We start from the raw sequence: 14,812 nt of genomic DNA on the forward strand, positions 1-14,812 counted from the left end.
GAAGCTGCTTTGCGTTTGATTTGGCCACGTCCCTTCAGAACAAATAAACCCCCGCTTCAAAAATCCTCTGTACTACATTTATTTTCCAAATTAAAATGAATTGTTGTGAAAGCCATTTGAGAATTTAAAACCCTCTGTGAAATGATCAGAGACTTAAGAGGAGAGAGAGTGGTGTCATAAAACCACACCCCCAAACCGGTCGGCTAACAGTTAGAGCCACGTGGCCAGACCTTCCAGGGTGACGCACTACGTGACCTTGGAAATTTCTCTTCCCAGCTCCGTGCCTCAGTGTTTCCACCTGCCCTAATGGAATGGTGCTGTAGCTACTGTTGGCAGAGCACTTTGGGATCCATGGATGGAAGGCTCTCTGCAGATATAACTAATGTATTAGACCTGCAGAGCTCTTCTTGAACAGAAGGAAGTTATCAATTTAAAAAGTAACAAGGGATCTCCCATGGGATATTTACTGCCTCCTTTAAAATCATAGGTCTGGAAGGGACCTGGTGAGTCATCCAGACTTCTCCCTGCATCTGATGGGGCCTGTGCTTGGGCTGCCTCAGATTAACGGTACCCCTCATTCTTCAGTTAGGAGTGCAATTATTCCTCCAATGAAAATTTTTAGGTTTTCAAAAAATACCTTTTTTTTAAGCTTCCTGGTGGATGACTGGTTTTTCCTTTTCCTTTTTTTTTTTTTTTTTTTTGCGATACGCGGGCCTCTCACTGTTGTGGCCTCTCCCGTTGCGGAGCACAGGCTCCGGACGCGCAGGCTCAGCGGCCATGGCTCACAGGCCCAGCCGCTCCGCGGCATGTGGGATCTTCCCGGACCGGGGCACGAACCCGCGTCCCCTGCATAGGCAGGCGGACTCTCAACCACTGCGCCACCAGGGAAGCCCCCTTTTCCTTTTTATTGTAATAATTTTGTTTACTGTCTATAAGATTAAGACAATGACTCAGACCATCAGCTAGCGGTGGGCATCAGACTTTAGAAGTCATGGATGTGATTGCATCGTCTAGGGTTATATATGTTTAGAAGAGGGCTGATGACCTTTTCAAATTCAAGTCCCCACAGTTTATCTGTTCCCCTCAATGATAACCAAGAATAATCCAAGGCCCTTGGTAATTAAGTTTGTCCCTTCTCCATTTGCCATGGGATGAGCTCAGACCTTTAGCTTCTCCACTTAGGAAGCTCCAGGGAAATTTGCATTATACACAAGCTTGGAACCTTTTCTCCATCAGGCCCCCATGGCTGGCTTCACCCAACTCCCATGGGCACTGAATCGTCTCCGGGAGCTGAGGCCAGCCTCCCTGGTGCTTACAGCCTTGATGCTAAATTCCTCGTGCTTCCCAGGCCCCACTGTACGTAGGGGCCAGTGGGGCAGAGCAGATAGCAGGGGATGTGGAACGGCGCCGTGATTTTGCTTGGGCTGTGAAAACACGCGCTTTGCCCTAACCTCAGCGTCCCTAGATGAGCAGTGGGGTGAACACCTCTCCAGGTGGACTGTCAGGTTCTTTGCCATCACCGGTTCCCTGCTCTGTGCTTTCCTGAGATTTCACCCGGAAAAGGAGTGCAGGTGGCAGGTAGCTTCAGCAACCTCATTCCCCGTAGCTTTTCTGCTCTCTTTTCCCCACCTGGAAGTTAAAGGTGCCTCCTTAAATAATGTGGCGGTGTCTTTGTAGGAGGTTTTCAGCGTGGAGGCCCTTCCCACCCAGGTAGAATGTGTGTTTCTGCCCCACCTTCACAGGAGGACTTCCGGCCCCCCTCGTTGCTCTGATGCTCCACTCTCTCCCATACCAACTCTCCTCCAGCCCCAAATCCCTGAGCTGCCCTCCTCGCCTCTCCTCCCTCATGCTTTCCTGTCTCAAATCCTGAAACCCTGATCCTGTTAGTATGCTGTGTTCCAGGGCTCAGTGTCTCGTGGGGGTAACATAATCCCGCAGTAAATCTAACGGGCCCCGCCAGGCACACACAGAGGGGGATGTGCACATCCCAGCACCTCAGCCCCCAGCCCCAGAAAGAAAGCGGTCTCCCTGCCCTACAGCCCCCGACCAGCTCCTGCTTGCTTCTCTATCTCCTCCCTCACATCAGCAAAACTGCTTGATGACGAAAGCAGCCCTGAAGTGAAGGAGGAGGAGACAGGAGGGCATCATGGTCATAAACGAGCATTTGGTGGCTAGGGAATTTCTCTGCCCTACCCGCATCCCTTCCCTCCCTTAAATTCTCTCTCTCTCTCTGTCTCTCATATATATATATATATGTGTGTGTGTGTGTGTGTGTGTATATATATATATATATATATATACACATGAGAGAGACATCCTTTCTGATTCTGTATCTGGCTAAGTTCCCACATTCACTAGAATAAGAGCAGCTTTAAAAAATTTTTATAGTCTTTAAGGAAGAGTTTTAAGAGAGAAATGTCAGGACCATGATTTACAAACAGGAAAAAAAAGGTCCATTACCTTAGCATCATTTCCCAAGTGCAGCATTCACCCTCACCCACACCTGTTTGGTGCAACAAATTAATTAAACAGGATGGCATTCATTGATTAACAATTTATTTCTACGTGTAGCCCCAATGGCTAGCTTTAGAGAAAATGCAAGGGGAGGAGGTGGGAGTGGGAGGGCTGGGACTAGGTTCTGCAGTGAGGATGAGTCGGTACCATTGTTTCTGAGACAGATTTTTTAAATGCGCTCCTGGTTTCCCCCGTCTCTGCCCTCGACTCCTGTCATCTCTCTTCTCTGCCTGCTTTGTTCTCCTCCTTCAGTGTCTGTGCCAGGGAGATTGAAAAGGAGAACTTTGGATGCGACGCAACATGTATTAGTGGAGAGAAATATTTATTCTTTAAAAAAGGAAGAAGAAGGTCTCCTGCACAATTTCTACCTCAGGCCTCCAACACTGTGTTGTCTTTGAAAAATTTCCTGCTTCTGTGCAATCCCTGGAGCTGGCCACGTTCAGATATTTACAGCAAAATAGAAATAAACTATAGGTCACAGCATAGGGAATGAAGAGACGGGCATGCGCAGGTACAATACTGAAGCCCTATCAGGAGGGAGGCTGTGCACAGAATGAGGGCCTGCCTCGTGGCGGGAGGTTAAACAGCCAGGAACACTGTGAGGCTGCACCGTGTGCTTCCGCCAAGGAGCTCAAGGACTTTGACGGACATGGAGCATCTATACCGGCCTGGGCACCCGGATGTTGATGGCAGAGATGAACGGTGTATGGGAGAGGGATGTAGGGCTGGCAGAGAATCCCCCCACATAGAGGCCTCCAAGGTAGGCCGTGAAACACTCACTGTTCTCAGCAGTGCCTGAGTCACTGCATTCTCTTCAAAGAGGACTTTGGGAGGGGTCAGCAGGGAGAGGTGGTGTGACTAGAAATGGGGTGAAAGAGAAAAGATGACCTCAGTGATGCTTTCTGGCTAGATGTTTCTTCTTAGAGTTTATATATTATTTTCTTTCATGTGTTTTTTACATAGTATTAGAGTCCATGCCTTACGAGCTCACAGGAGTGGTCACAACATGTTGATTTTCTTTTCCTGGGGGGAGAAGATGGCGGAGGGGGGTGAAGTTGTAGATAATAACCAAATTGGGATATTGGAAAGCAGCCAATTTAACTGGCAGATGCCCCCCTCCCCCCTGAGGTGCAAATCAGAAAATGCATGACGTGCTGCTGGTTTCTGATTCTGTCTTACTGAAAATAAACCAAAGGTCTCAGAAATCAATTGGAAAGTGTTGGATTATGTTCAGAATTCAGCAAGGCACCAAATGGATTATCCAAACCACTTCTTGTCCTGAATTGTGTTTTAAACTTGGTTTATAGAAGTGCACTTGAAGAAATCTTTATGTTCAACATAGCTTCATATATATATATATATATATATATATATATATATATATATATATGTCATTACAACATTATCAGCGCTATCCCCACCTCTTAAGAAGGTTAGGGTCACTTTGAACACACCTCTGGTTTTCCTTTGGGCAGGAAAGCAACCATATTAACATTTCTCTTTTAAAGTTAATGAAACTGTATACCATGTGTGACATCCAGCTTTTAAAGCAGACGTTAAAATGTGATCACCACGTTTGATATACATCTATCTGGGTACGCCATACGCTGACAGGCCGCTGAGTTTTCTCAGCAACATGGACTCCTCACTGCAAAGTCATGGCCTGAAAATTCCTGGCCTCGAGGTGGGACTTGAGAGTCAGTGGCTTTCAGAACTTGAACTTCCCCAGTTGAACAAAGACCTATTTATTGCTTGTGACGTGGCTTCCAGTCCAATATCTGTCCTTGGTATCGTGCAGGCACTGGAGCCAGCAGGGAGGGCTGGTAGAGTTTAGTGTCTACCTGCAAGCGTGTTATCGACTTTATTTTCCTGAAGGAGAAATCAAGGTATCTAAGGTTAATTGATTGGCCTATAGTGATTCAGTGAGTCGGAAGGGAATAGGGAGTAAAACCAATTCCCTGGCATCATCTCCCAAGCACACAACCCCTTACCTTGCAATGGCAGGACTGGAAGTCAAGGTTCCATCTCAGAGAATTTGATCAGAAAATATATGAAGGGTGATTCTGAAACCACAGAAGCTTTGAAAAAGTCATAAAGATGTATAATGTATGATAGCATTTACCAGCTATAAATAGGGCAGTGCAAGGAGAAAAAATAGAGACCTTGGAAATCCATTGGGTCAGGAGAAATAGAAACTGCTTAATATTTCATTAAAAATGGATCTTCTTAAATTGCACTTTGATATCTTTGGGCGAAAGACGATATGTAAGAACTAAGGTGTTGTTATGTATGACTCTTCGTTATTAATCATTTGGACTGTTATTGAACTAAAACAACAAGATATTTTCTCCCTCTGAGTGGGGCAGTCACCATGTGTTTTGGGCACTGTTTGAAGTATATGAAAATCCACTTCACTTGTCCACAAAAGCACTTAGGCTACAAGGTAACTTGTAGACAATGGTAACTTAAATGCCATGCTAGAAAGTGGACACTTCCGGGGCAGTTCTAAATGAGAAACTCTTGTGAAGAAAGCCTTAGAGTCTGGGGGCCAGAGCGGACTTGCAAATCAGCTCATGCAATCCCCTCATTTAATGGAGGAGGAAATTGGGGCCTGGGGGAGGTACAGATATTTGCCCACACCTAGGAGCTAATTAACAGCAGAGTCTGGTTCCTGGTTCAGTGGTGTTTGGACTTTTTTTTCCCACTACACCCACCTCAGAGTGAGAGGTATACAAAAAGTTTATTAAAATAAGATGGTATTCCTTCAGCCAAGGGTCCAGAGAGCGGAAGGGAGATATGAGCCCAAGGTCAAGAGCAAACAAGACACCAAGAAGGACCTAGGCTTGGAAACGGGAAGGATAATTTGAGGTCACATTGAAAGAGGCTTCATTGGGTTCCAGGGGTGGGAGAAGAGTGAGCAAAACTGAATAGCAGAATGAAGGTCAATTTGAGCACCAGGTGGATGTCCTCAGGGACATCAACCACGTGCCTGCCTCCCTTTCTGGCTGAGGCCATCGTAGACAGAGATCCAGGGGCTCACCCAAGCCTGTGGCCACACGCATGCATGGGAACACCAGCCCCTCCCCAGGTGTATACCCACACGTGTGTGCCCCCCGTGCCCACGGGCAGCCAGCCTTCCCAAGGCAGTCCACAGGCAAAGTCGTTTCCTTACTGAGGCAGGAGAGGAAATGTTTCTTGGTGTTGTCCGCCAAGGCTGAGAAATGAAGGGGTCAGATAAGATAAAACTGGATATTAAAAACACGAGACGTGCTGTGTTTCTAAACGGCACCAGCGTGGTGTGTACGCTGTGGATTAGCAGCTGTGTTAAAGTTCAGAGCCACTCAACACTCCAATTATATATTCACGTGGAAAATCAAGCCCCCGCCCCTGCCCCCTCGCTTACGGACTCCTCAGCATCGCCTGTTGGAGGTCACACACAGCCACCGTCACCATCCTCAGGGAGTAGGCCGGTGGGGACCCACCACTGCTCACAGCAGCCGTCTGAAATGAGCAGAGGGCTGCATTTGCTGCTTCCCTGCCAAAGCAAAACAAAACAAAACAAAGCAAAGAGCCTCTGCCTCACGCTGAATTCTCGCAGAACTGATTAATCTCTTTCCCTTAGTTTCAGTTCCTCCATCCCTCTCCTCAGAGCTTCAGAGGAAGCCAAGGAACGGGCATGGCGAGGCTGAGATCGTGCTGGGCCCTGGGCCCTCCTGCCGGTGGCCCCTCCCCAGATTAGATCACAGCGGTTCAGGAGCCTCTCTCTTCTCCTAGGCCTTCTCCCAGGTGTCTGGAACTAACCCTCTTTCCTTCTGCTTTCGTGGCCCTTCTTCTTCCTCCGCTTTGTCTTCTCGCCCCTCTGTGTCCTCAATCACTATGCAGGAAGCAGCCAGACCGAAGCTGGGAGGGATGGGTGGGCACACAGTCCCGCCTTGGTTCTCCGTGCGGTCCACAGGGAGCAGAGGAGGAAACTGGTGGACTGGGACCAGGGCAGAGGCTCCCCAGGGGAGGAGAAGGAGTGGCAAGGCTGGTGCGGGAGCTCCCCTGGAATCAATGGGCTCAACACCAGGAACGAGGGGTTGCAACTGAATACCGTGGTCCAGGGAAAACTTGTTTCCTCCTCTCCTTCCCTCTGTTTCTGTTAAACAGGCCACTTCCCCTCATTTGGCAAAAGGTATGATGGCTCTGAGCCTTCACCCCCACCGTCAGTGGGGTGCTCTTAACAGCTCTAACTTTTGACCTTAGTAAGTGGGAAATACAGAAGGTTCAAGGTTGCCAAATGGCCGAGTTCCTGGTTACAGTTCCTGAGGAAGCAAGGACCACGTTGTTCATTAGCTCTAAGCTTCTGTGCTGCGCTTTGCTGTTACTCGGGTCATTCTACGTTGGGATTATGAACACCCTGGGGGCAAGCACATGACTGAACAGCAACTCTACTTCCATTCCAGCCATGCTTGGGGACCCTAAGGGCTCCACGACTCCTAGCCACCAACATAGACGCTGCAGATGTAGACGAGACGAGAGTCAAGGGAGAAAACCACAAGCCTGAAATCTAAAAACGTGGCAAGGGCTTGAGATCTGGACAGACATCTCTGAGCCTCAGTTCTTTCATCAATAAAGTGGAAATAATAGTACTTACTTCCCGGAATGTTGTAGGCCTAATTATGTTTACACAGTGTCTGGCTCAATGAGATTCCAATATACCATTTTCCCCATTCCCTTTATCCCAGGTCTGTCAGTGCCTAAACAGCTCGCATGTTATAGGTGCCAGGAGCTGAAGGAGCTTGTCCCCCTACCCAGGAGAAATTGCTAGTTGTTGCAGAGTTGCCTGTGAGTGGACTTACGGTCACATGGTTGTTAGAGCTACGACAGGTATGATCTAGAAGCGATGGTTAGTTGGTCCTTCCCTTCACGCTTATCCAGGGAAACCAAGAGAAACTTACGTATACTTGTTGCAGCTACTCTTTCCTTTTTTAACGGAGAACACAAAAAAGCCCGAGGCCGTTCTTGATTTGGGCCATCTGGTAAGCTAGGACTTGCTCCTACCACGTTGGATTAGAAGCTACTCTGGAAAGCCTTTCCTCCCATAAGAGGTGCATTGGTCAGATGGGGACAGGGATGGATTTCATTACAGGGCAGGGTCTACGGTGAGAGAAAGCCAGAGCAGGGCTCCAGCGGCCTGTCTGCAACCCTGACCCTACAACAAAGACCAGAAAGAACCAAGCAAGTGTTGACTGACACGGGGGCACCGGGGGTGGACAGCGCTCCCACCCTCTCACCCCTCCACGGAGCAGGGAGACCTCTAGGGAACTAACAGAAACAACTGTGAAGCACTTTCTGATTATAAAATACCCGGAACTCTTCCTATAGGCTGAAACCTGAGGAAAAGGGAGAGTCAAGTTCAAGCTAGTGAGAGAGGTTCCACAACCCTAAAAGATGACATTGTCGCTCCATTTTTTGTTTGTTTGTTTTTTTGCGGTACGCGGGCCTCTCACTGTTGTGGCCTCTCCCGTTGCGGAGCACAGGCTCCGGACGCGCAGGCTCAGCGGCCACGGCTCACGGGCCCAGCCGATCCTCCCGGACCGGGGCACGAACCCGTGTGCCCTGCATCGGCAGGCGGACTCTCAACCACTGCGCCACCAGGGAAGCCCCTGTCGCTCCATTTTTAAAGGATATTCTACTTTCTTTTTCCTCTCTCTCTCCCTCCCTCCCTCCCTCCCTCTTTCTCTCTGTCTCTCTCTCTCTCTCCCTCCCTCCCTCCCTCCCTCTTTCTCTCTTTTTCTCTCTCTCCCTCCCTCCCTCCCTCCCTCCCTCTTCTCTCTCTCTCCCTCCCTCCCTCTTTCTCTCTCTCTCTCCCTCCCTCCCTCTCTCTCTCTCTCTCTCCCTCCCTCCCTCCCTCCCTCTCTCTCTCTCTCTCTCCCTCCCTCCCTCCCTCCCTCTTTCTCTCTTTCTCTCTCTCTCTCCCTCCCTCCCTCTCTCTCTCTCTCTCTCCCTCCCTCCCTCCCTCCCTCTCTCTCTCTCTCTCTCCCTCCCTCCCTCCCTCCCTCTTTCTCTCTTTCTCTCTCTCTCTCCCTCCCTCCCTCTCTCTCTCTCTCTCTCCCTCCCTCCCTCTTCTCTCTCTCTCTCCCTCCCTCCCTCTTTCTCTCTCTCTCTCTCTTTCTCTTTCTCTCTCCCTCCCTCCCTCCCTCCCTCCCTCTCTCTCTCTCTCTCTCTCTCTGTCTCGACTTCTGAAAGTGTTTTCCTTTCATGGTGCCTTCCTCTGCTGGCTCTCAGGTCCAGAGGCAAAATTTTCCTTCCCTCCAAAAGTTTTTGTGAAGACCATGTATTGCTTTCAACTTAGAGCAGTGTGAGAAATTACATTTTTTTCATGGTGTTTCTAAAACAGCACCAAACAACAAACCCACTGATTATTTCTAAGCTTAAGGGAAATAAAATTGAACAGACCTTTCCCTCTCCGTCAAAGGCTGCGTGCCTCACCTGCATACGGGGATTTTGCTATAACATGGATTTGTGTGTGATGTTACAGGTCTTCCAAGCCAACAACGATGCCACGGAGGTGGTTCTGAACAAGCTGCACTCACCGCTGCTGACACGCTTCGTCAGGGTCCGTCCACAGACCTGGCACTCGGGCATCGCCCTCCGCCTGGAGCTCTTCGGCTGCCGGGTCACAGGTGAAGTGGGGCTCCTGTGAGGTCGGGGGGCTCTGCGCCCCCTCCCAGCCCTCTGCAAACGGCTTGATTGTACCACGTGACCTTAACAGAGGCTGGCTTTTACCTGTAACTCCCTGTATGGGCATTGAATGCACACTGACTCCAGACCCTGCCTTGCCGGCTACCATTTCTTCACGCACACTCCACTCACTCATTCGCTGCACAAATACTTATGGAAGGCCCACTGTGTGCCAGGCCACACGCTGGGAGCTGGAAGTGAATAAGAGAAGGGAACGAGCAGATGGGGTCTCTGACATGCTGGAACTTTCAGGCGGGTAGGCAAGATAGATAATAAACAAATGTAAGTACAGGGGTAATTATACACTAAGATGCGTGTGTGAAGGAAAAGGACAGGATGCTCTGAGAGTGAGTGAGGGGACCTCACTGAGTGTTGATTGAAAGTTTGGGGACAGCCTTTCTGAGGATGTGACACTTAAACTCGGGGATGAGTAAAGAGTAGTCTGATGGTGACTGAGGGGAAGAGCATTTTGGGTAGAGGGAACAGCATGTTCCAGGATGCTGGCAGGACGCAAGGCAGTAAAGAGCTGCGGTAACACATGTGAAATTAAGATCTGGTCCCAGGAACGGTTCCATCTAGTTCGGGAAGTAATCCCCTGGGTAACAAGTCAATGCTCAGCTGAGCTCCCCTGCACTCACTGCCCCTAGGAGGATCAGTAGGGACTGTGTCACCAAGGATGTGAGAGTCCTTGGCTAACAACAGGAGACACTCGGCCATGCCAGGCACCACGCTGAGATCTTTTATATTGTAACTAACAGAACCCATGCAACAACCCCCAAGAGGTAAGTACTGCTGTTAGCCCTCCTTTAGGCCTGGGGAAACTGAGGCACAGAGCACGTCGATTATTTTCCCAAAGTCAAGCAGCTAGTAAGTGACAAAGCAAATGTGAATCCAGCTAGCCCGGCTGAGCTCTTAACCACAGCGCTATCCCACCTTGAAATGCAGAGAAATCAGTGCTGACTTCAAAGTGTTTGATAGTCAGGTTCTTCGACAGTTCCCTACTGGTTGGGGGTGGTTCCAGTTAGCAGGGTACCAGCATGACCTCTCGTACCTTCCTCCCTCTCCGCAGACGCCCCCTGCTCCGACATGCTGGGGATGCTCTCGGGCCTCATTGCCGACTCCCAGATCTCTGCTTCCTCCACCCGCGAGTACCTCTGGAGCCCCAGTGCTGCCCGCCTGGTCAGCAGCCGCTCAGGCTGGTTCCCTCGGATCCCTCAGGCCCAGCCGGGCGAGGAGTGGCTCCAGGTAGACCTGGGAGCGCCCAAGACCGTGAAAGGCGTCATCATCCAGGGAGCCCGCGGAGGAGACAGCATCACCGCCGTGGAAGCCAGGGCGTTTGTGCGCAAGTTCAAAGTCGCCTACAGCCTAAATGGCAAAGACTGGGAGCACATCCAGGACCCCAGGACCCAGCAGCCGAAGGTAGGGTGTTCCCGGAGGACTCCCTAACCTTGCCCCAAACAGGGAGGTTGATTTGGGGGATGTTGATTTCCCATCTAGATGGTCATCACCAACCCCTGCCCGTCAAACAAATATTAACTGAGAGATTACTTTGTGCCAAGCCCTCTGCTAAATGCCTTATTTTAGCCTTTACAACATCTCTAGAAGGTAGGTCCTTTCGTCCCTCCCATTTTAGAGGTAACAAAACTGAGGCTTGATGTCATTCCAGGGTCATACAGTACCTGTGGTAGAGCCATGATTCAGACACAAGTCTCACTCCAGAGCCCAAATGCCTAACCACTACTCAACACTGCCTTTCTACTGTCTTGGACACTCTTTCTACCCTGTTTCAGATAAAGTGTCCTTGGAACTGGCCAGACATCCAAAGGGGATGTGGTTTTTGGAGGCTCAACTGTAGAAACTAGTGAATTACTTCCAAAAACAACTGTGTTTTTCTGAGTGTTGCTGCACTCCTTTGTATTTTCCTGGGCTTGACTACTTAGATCTTTCTTGCCTCTCACATGGAGGCTGGGAAGAGGCAAGAGAAACTAACTCCAGTCCAGAAGCGCAGGCCAGTGTAACACCCCCTTCTGCCCTCGGAGGAGTGAAGGTCAGCCCTCAACGAGGGGCACCAAGGAGCCCCAGGAAAGGGAGAGGACATCACAGCCCTGTCCCTCTCCAGGTTAATCGCCCAGTCAGCCAGGCGTTCCGATCCTCATTGCTAAGTTACCCCTCATTTTCCTCAGAAGAGCAGGGCCCCTAATAAGGAAGGGGTATCACATGTCTCTGTTTAGCAAATGTTTTCCATTCTTAATGCAGAGGCAAGGTCTGGGTTGGAGGTTTTGCAGTGCTGATGTAAACTCCCAGCTCATAATTCCAGCGGCTTGGAAAGGCTCAGTGCTTGGTAACTGGAACCTTCAGTGGATGGAGCAGAAGTCGGACCACTGGCTCCCCCAGGGACAGCTGACCCTGGCTCTTCTTTTTTTTTTTTTTTTTTTTTTTTTTGCTGTACGCGGGCCTCTCCCTGTTGTGGCCTCTCCCGTCGCAGAGCACAGGCTCTGGACGCGCCGGCTCAGCGGCCATGGCTCACAGGCCCAGCTGATCCGCGGCATGTGGGATCTTCCCGGACCGGGGCACGAACCCGTGTCCCCTGCGTCGGCAGGCGGACTCTCAACCACTGCGCCACCAGGGAAGCCCCACCCTGGCTCTTCTTGACTATTCTGGGGGCCTTGGAAAGGAGATGATCTTAGCCAGGGTCAGAGCCTGCCCTCCCCATGACAGTGCCCCCCTTTTGGAATTGTGGGCATCCTGCAAAATGAGTTGGCTCTGCCTCATTCCTAGATGCTAATCAGCTACAGCCCCTGGCACACCTGCACACCAACAGTCCCCTAAGTCACTGGTTCACAGGTACGCTCTGGGTTGGGTCCCCCACCCAGCTTCAGCCAGGGCAGCCCCACTGTCATCCATTTTATGAGGTGTGGCTTTAGGTGAGGTTTCTTTTGACAGAATTTCTTCCACTAAACCAAGGTTGGGGGAACACAGTCTTAGAGTATCAGGGTGTGACCAGTGGAAATTGTCATTAGCCTAGAAAAGGGATGGTCACTTTCCCTTCAGCCTCTCAGTGACCTGGCATTTTCTAAACCTAGACTTTCAAGCTGGGACTTTCTAAATCTAGACTTTTAAGCATCTAGGAAAGAACTTCTTTTTCTAGTAAACCGAGAACTTCAGAACAGGCAAGACAGCCTAAATGCCCTTCACTCCTCTCCAGCCAAATCCAGCTTAAGACTCACGGAGAGCCGAATTCTGAGTCCTCAGTTTCACTCCAAGGACAGAGAACAGAACCCAGCAATTGCCACTTTCATCTGCTCCCCATCTGCCGTGTTTCTCCCAAATGAATAAAAACCTTGGTCTGAGAATGGGGCTCCCATGGACCAAAACGGGCAGTGACCGTGAATTAACTCTGAAGCTGCCTTCCGGTTGGATGTGAGGGGTGAGGTGGGAAGGGGGGAGGAAGGAGCAGAAAGGAGGAGTGAGGAGGGCTCCCACCTAAAAAGGGCTGAGCAGCCTGTCTCCCCTGCAGCTGTTTGAAGGGAACATGCACTACGACACCCCTGACATCCGGAGGTTTGACCCTGTCCTGGCGCAGTACGTGCGGGTGTACCCTGAGAGGTGGTCCCCTGCGGGCATTGGGATGCGACTGGAGGTGCTGGGCTGTGACTGGACAGGTAAGGCCCTCTTTCCACTGTGGGTCTCACTCACATGGTCTCATGACCCCGGCTTCCTGGGATGGCCTGGGAGGAGGTCAGACCACGACGGGGACGGGGCAGAGGGGCAGCCATCCCTGGGGTGAAGCCCCATCAGTTCAAAACCCTGCTGCCTCCTGCCTGCCCTGGGCTGCACTTTGTTCTACCTCAAACCACCGGCACTGCAGCCTCTGGACTCAGGACAGCTCCTCGAGGGATGTGCTGTGTCATGTTTAAAGGATCATTTCAGTCCCTCAACCCCAGTCTCTCAAAAACAAACCATAACCACACACTGCCCACCCAAATTCAATTAGACCCTGACTCTTCAGGCCAGAGGGCTGTGGCTGTTGATTTAGGGAAGAAAAAAAAAATGCTCATGATAATAAAGTAATCGGTTTATGTCTGAATCTGGCCTCCAGATGTCTGTGGCTAAGAGACTTCATTTTCATTTCGAAGCCACATCTGTAAAAGGCATTTATTTGCTCAGGAGGGACCCTGTTGCAGGGGAGCTGCCGAGAGCCCGACTTCTTCCCCGTGTGCCGTGTGCCGCAGGAGGCTCGCTGGGCTCCACCCTGCGTCGCAGGCCCTGGGAGCACCTCCCAGTCTCCTGAACGAAGATGAGGCCCGCTGATCATGGCCACCCTCCAGGTTTCCCGGGAAGCACCCCATCCATCCTTCCGAGTCGGGTCCGCCTCCCCTCCAGGCCCCGCCCTCCTCCCCGGGGCAGGGCTGGGACAGATCCCAGCTCAAGCCGGAGCCGGAGCCGGAGCCGGAGCCGGAGCCGGAGCTCGCTCGCTGCCTGCCGAACGGAGCTGGGGGTGGGGTGGGGTGAGGCAGCAGGCAGGACCCCGGCCCCAGGTATCTCCATTTTCCTGTCTGTGCCGTACCTGTCAGCAGCTCACCCAGCAGGGGATCGTGGAGGATTAGTAAGAGCATGTCGGAGAAGTGCTTTCGGCTCCCGGGGAGAAAAGTGCTGCCTGTGTGCCGTTATGATGGCGCCGAGGAAGTGTCCCGTTGAGGCACGGAGGCTGGGAATCGGGCCCAAATTAGCCTTTCTCACCTTTCAATGGAAGGCAGCCCCAGTGAACATACTTTAGTGGGAAGACACTTTACTCCCCATCACGGAGTGAGGCAAGGTTCCCTGCAGCCTGCTGAGTGTTCCTCACCTGTCCTCTCGCAGGCGCTGAAAACTGCCCTCCAACAGTGGCACAAGCTGGCTTCTTCTGGCCAGAATCAGAGGCTTAGAGTTGCAGGGGACCCGAGGGCTTCTAGGCCAGTGGCTTTCAAACGTTTCTGACCACCATCCACAATTTAAAATAAATTTATATCACGAGCCACTCGACTTACAAGCATGCGTGCACATGAGCACACATACACGTGTGTGCTTATGGGATATAGTATATCATTAAGCACCTGGACTCTGGGGACAGATCGCCAAGTTCAAGTCCTGCCTCTGCCGATCTCGGTTATCCTAGCTGAAGAAGGGGGGGTGACCATAGTATATCTACACCCCCCAGGGTTATCATGAGGATTCAATCAAATAATGGATATAAAGTACTTAGCCTGCTGCTTGGCACCTAATAAACTTGTTACAGTAAGTAAGTGTGACTGAAACAAAAGGTTCCCAAAGCGGTGCTCATCCTTGCCACGTGAGTATACTCTGAAATATTATAGCCCCTATTTTAAAATGCTAGTCCTGACTCATGCAATTGATCTACAACCTGTTGACAAGGGTGACATACAGTTTGAAAAAAAATCACCGATCTAGGCCAATGCCTCCTTCACAGAGAGGGAAACTGAGTCCCAGAGAGAGCAGCCACTTGCCAGAGGCCGATAGCTACTGACTCATACTTCCCCCTGTCCATGGTCCTCTGTGCCACGCCTCTTCCCAG

At 50.8% G+C, this 14,812-nt stretch overlaps 1 protein-coding gene across 3 annotated transcripts in view; it reads left to right on the forward strand.

The window, feature by feature from the left end:
- NRP2 (neuropilin 2) overlaps positions 1-14,812 on the forward strand; it is a gene marked incomplete at its 3' end in the record, with an annotated part of 112,210 nt that overhangs the window by 50,606 nt on the left and 46,792 nt on the right. For all 3 annotated transcript variants that reach the window (XM_082840807.1, XM_082840808.1, XM_082840806.1), the window contains exons 8-10: positions 9,038-9,182; positions 10,310-10,659; positions 12,758-12,902. In XM_082840807.1, the coding sequence (XP_082696933.1) occupies positions 9,038-9,182; positions 10,310-10,659; positions 12,758-12,902 (640 nt within the window). The remainder of the gene's footprint in view (positions 1-9,037; positions 9,183-10,309; positions 10,660-12,757; positions 12,903-14,812) is intronic.

The sequence above is a fragment of the Leucopleurus acutus genome (assembly GCF_964270905.1).
Source record: "Leucopleurus acutus genome assembly, chromosome: 6".
NCBI lineage: Eukaryota > Metazoa > Chordata > Mammalia > Artiodactyla > Delphinidae > Leucopleurus > Leucopleurus acutus.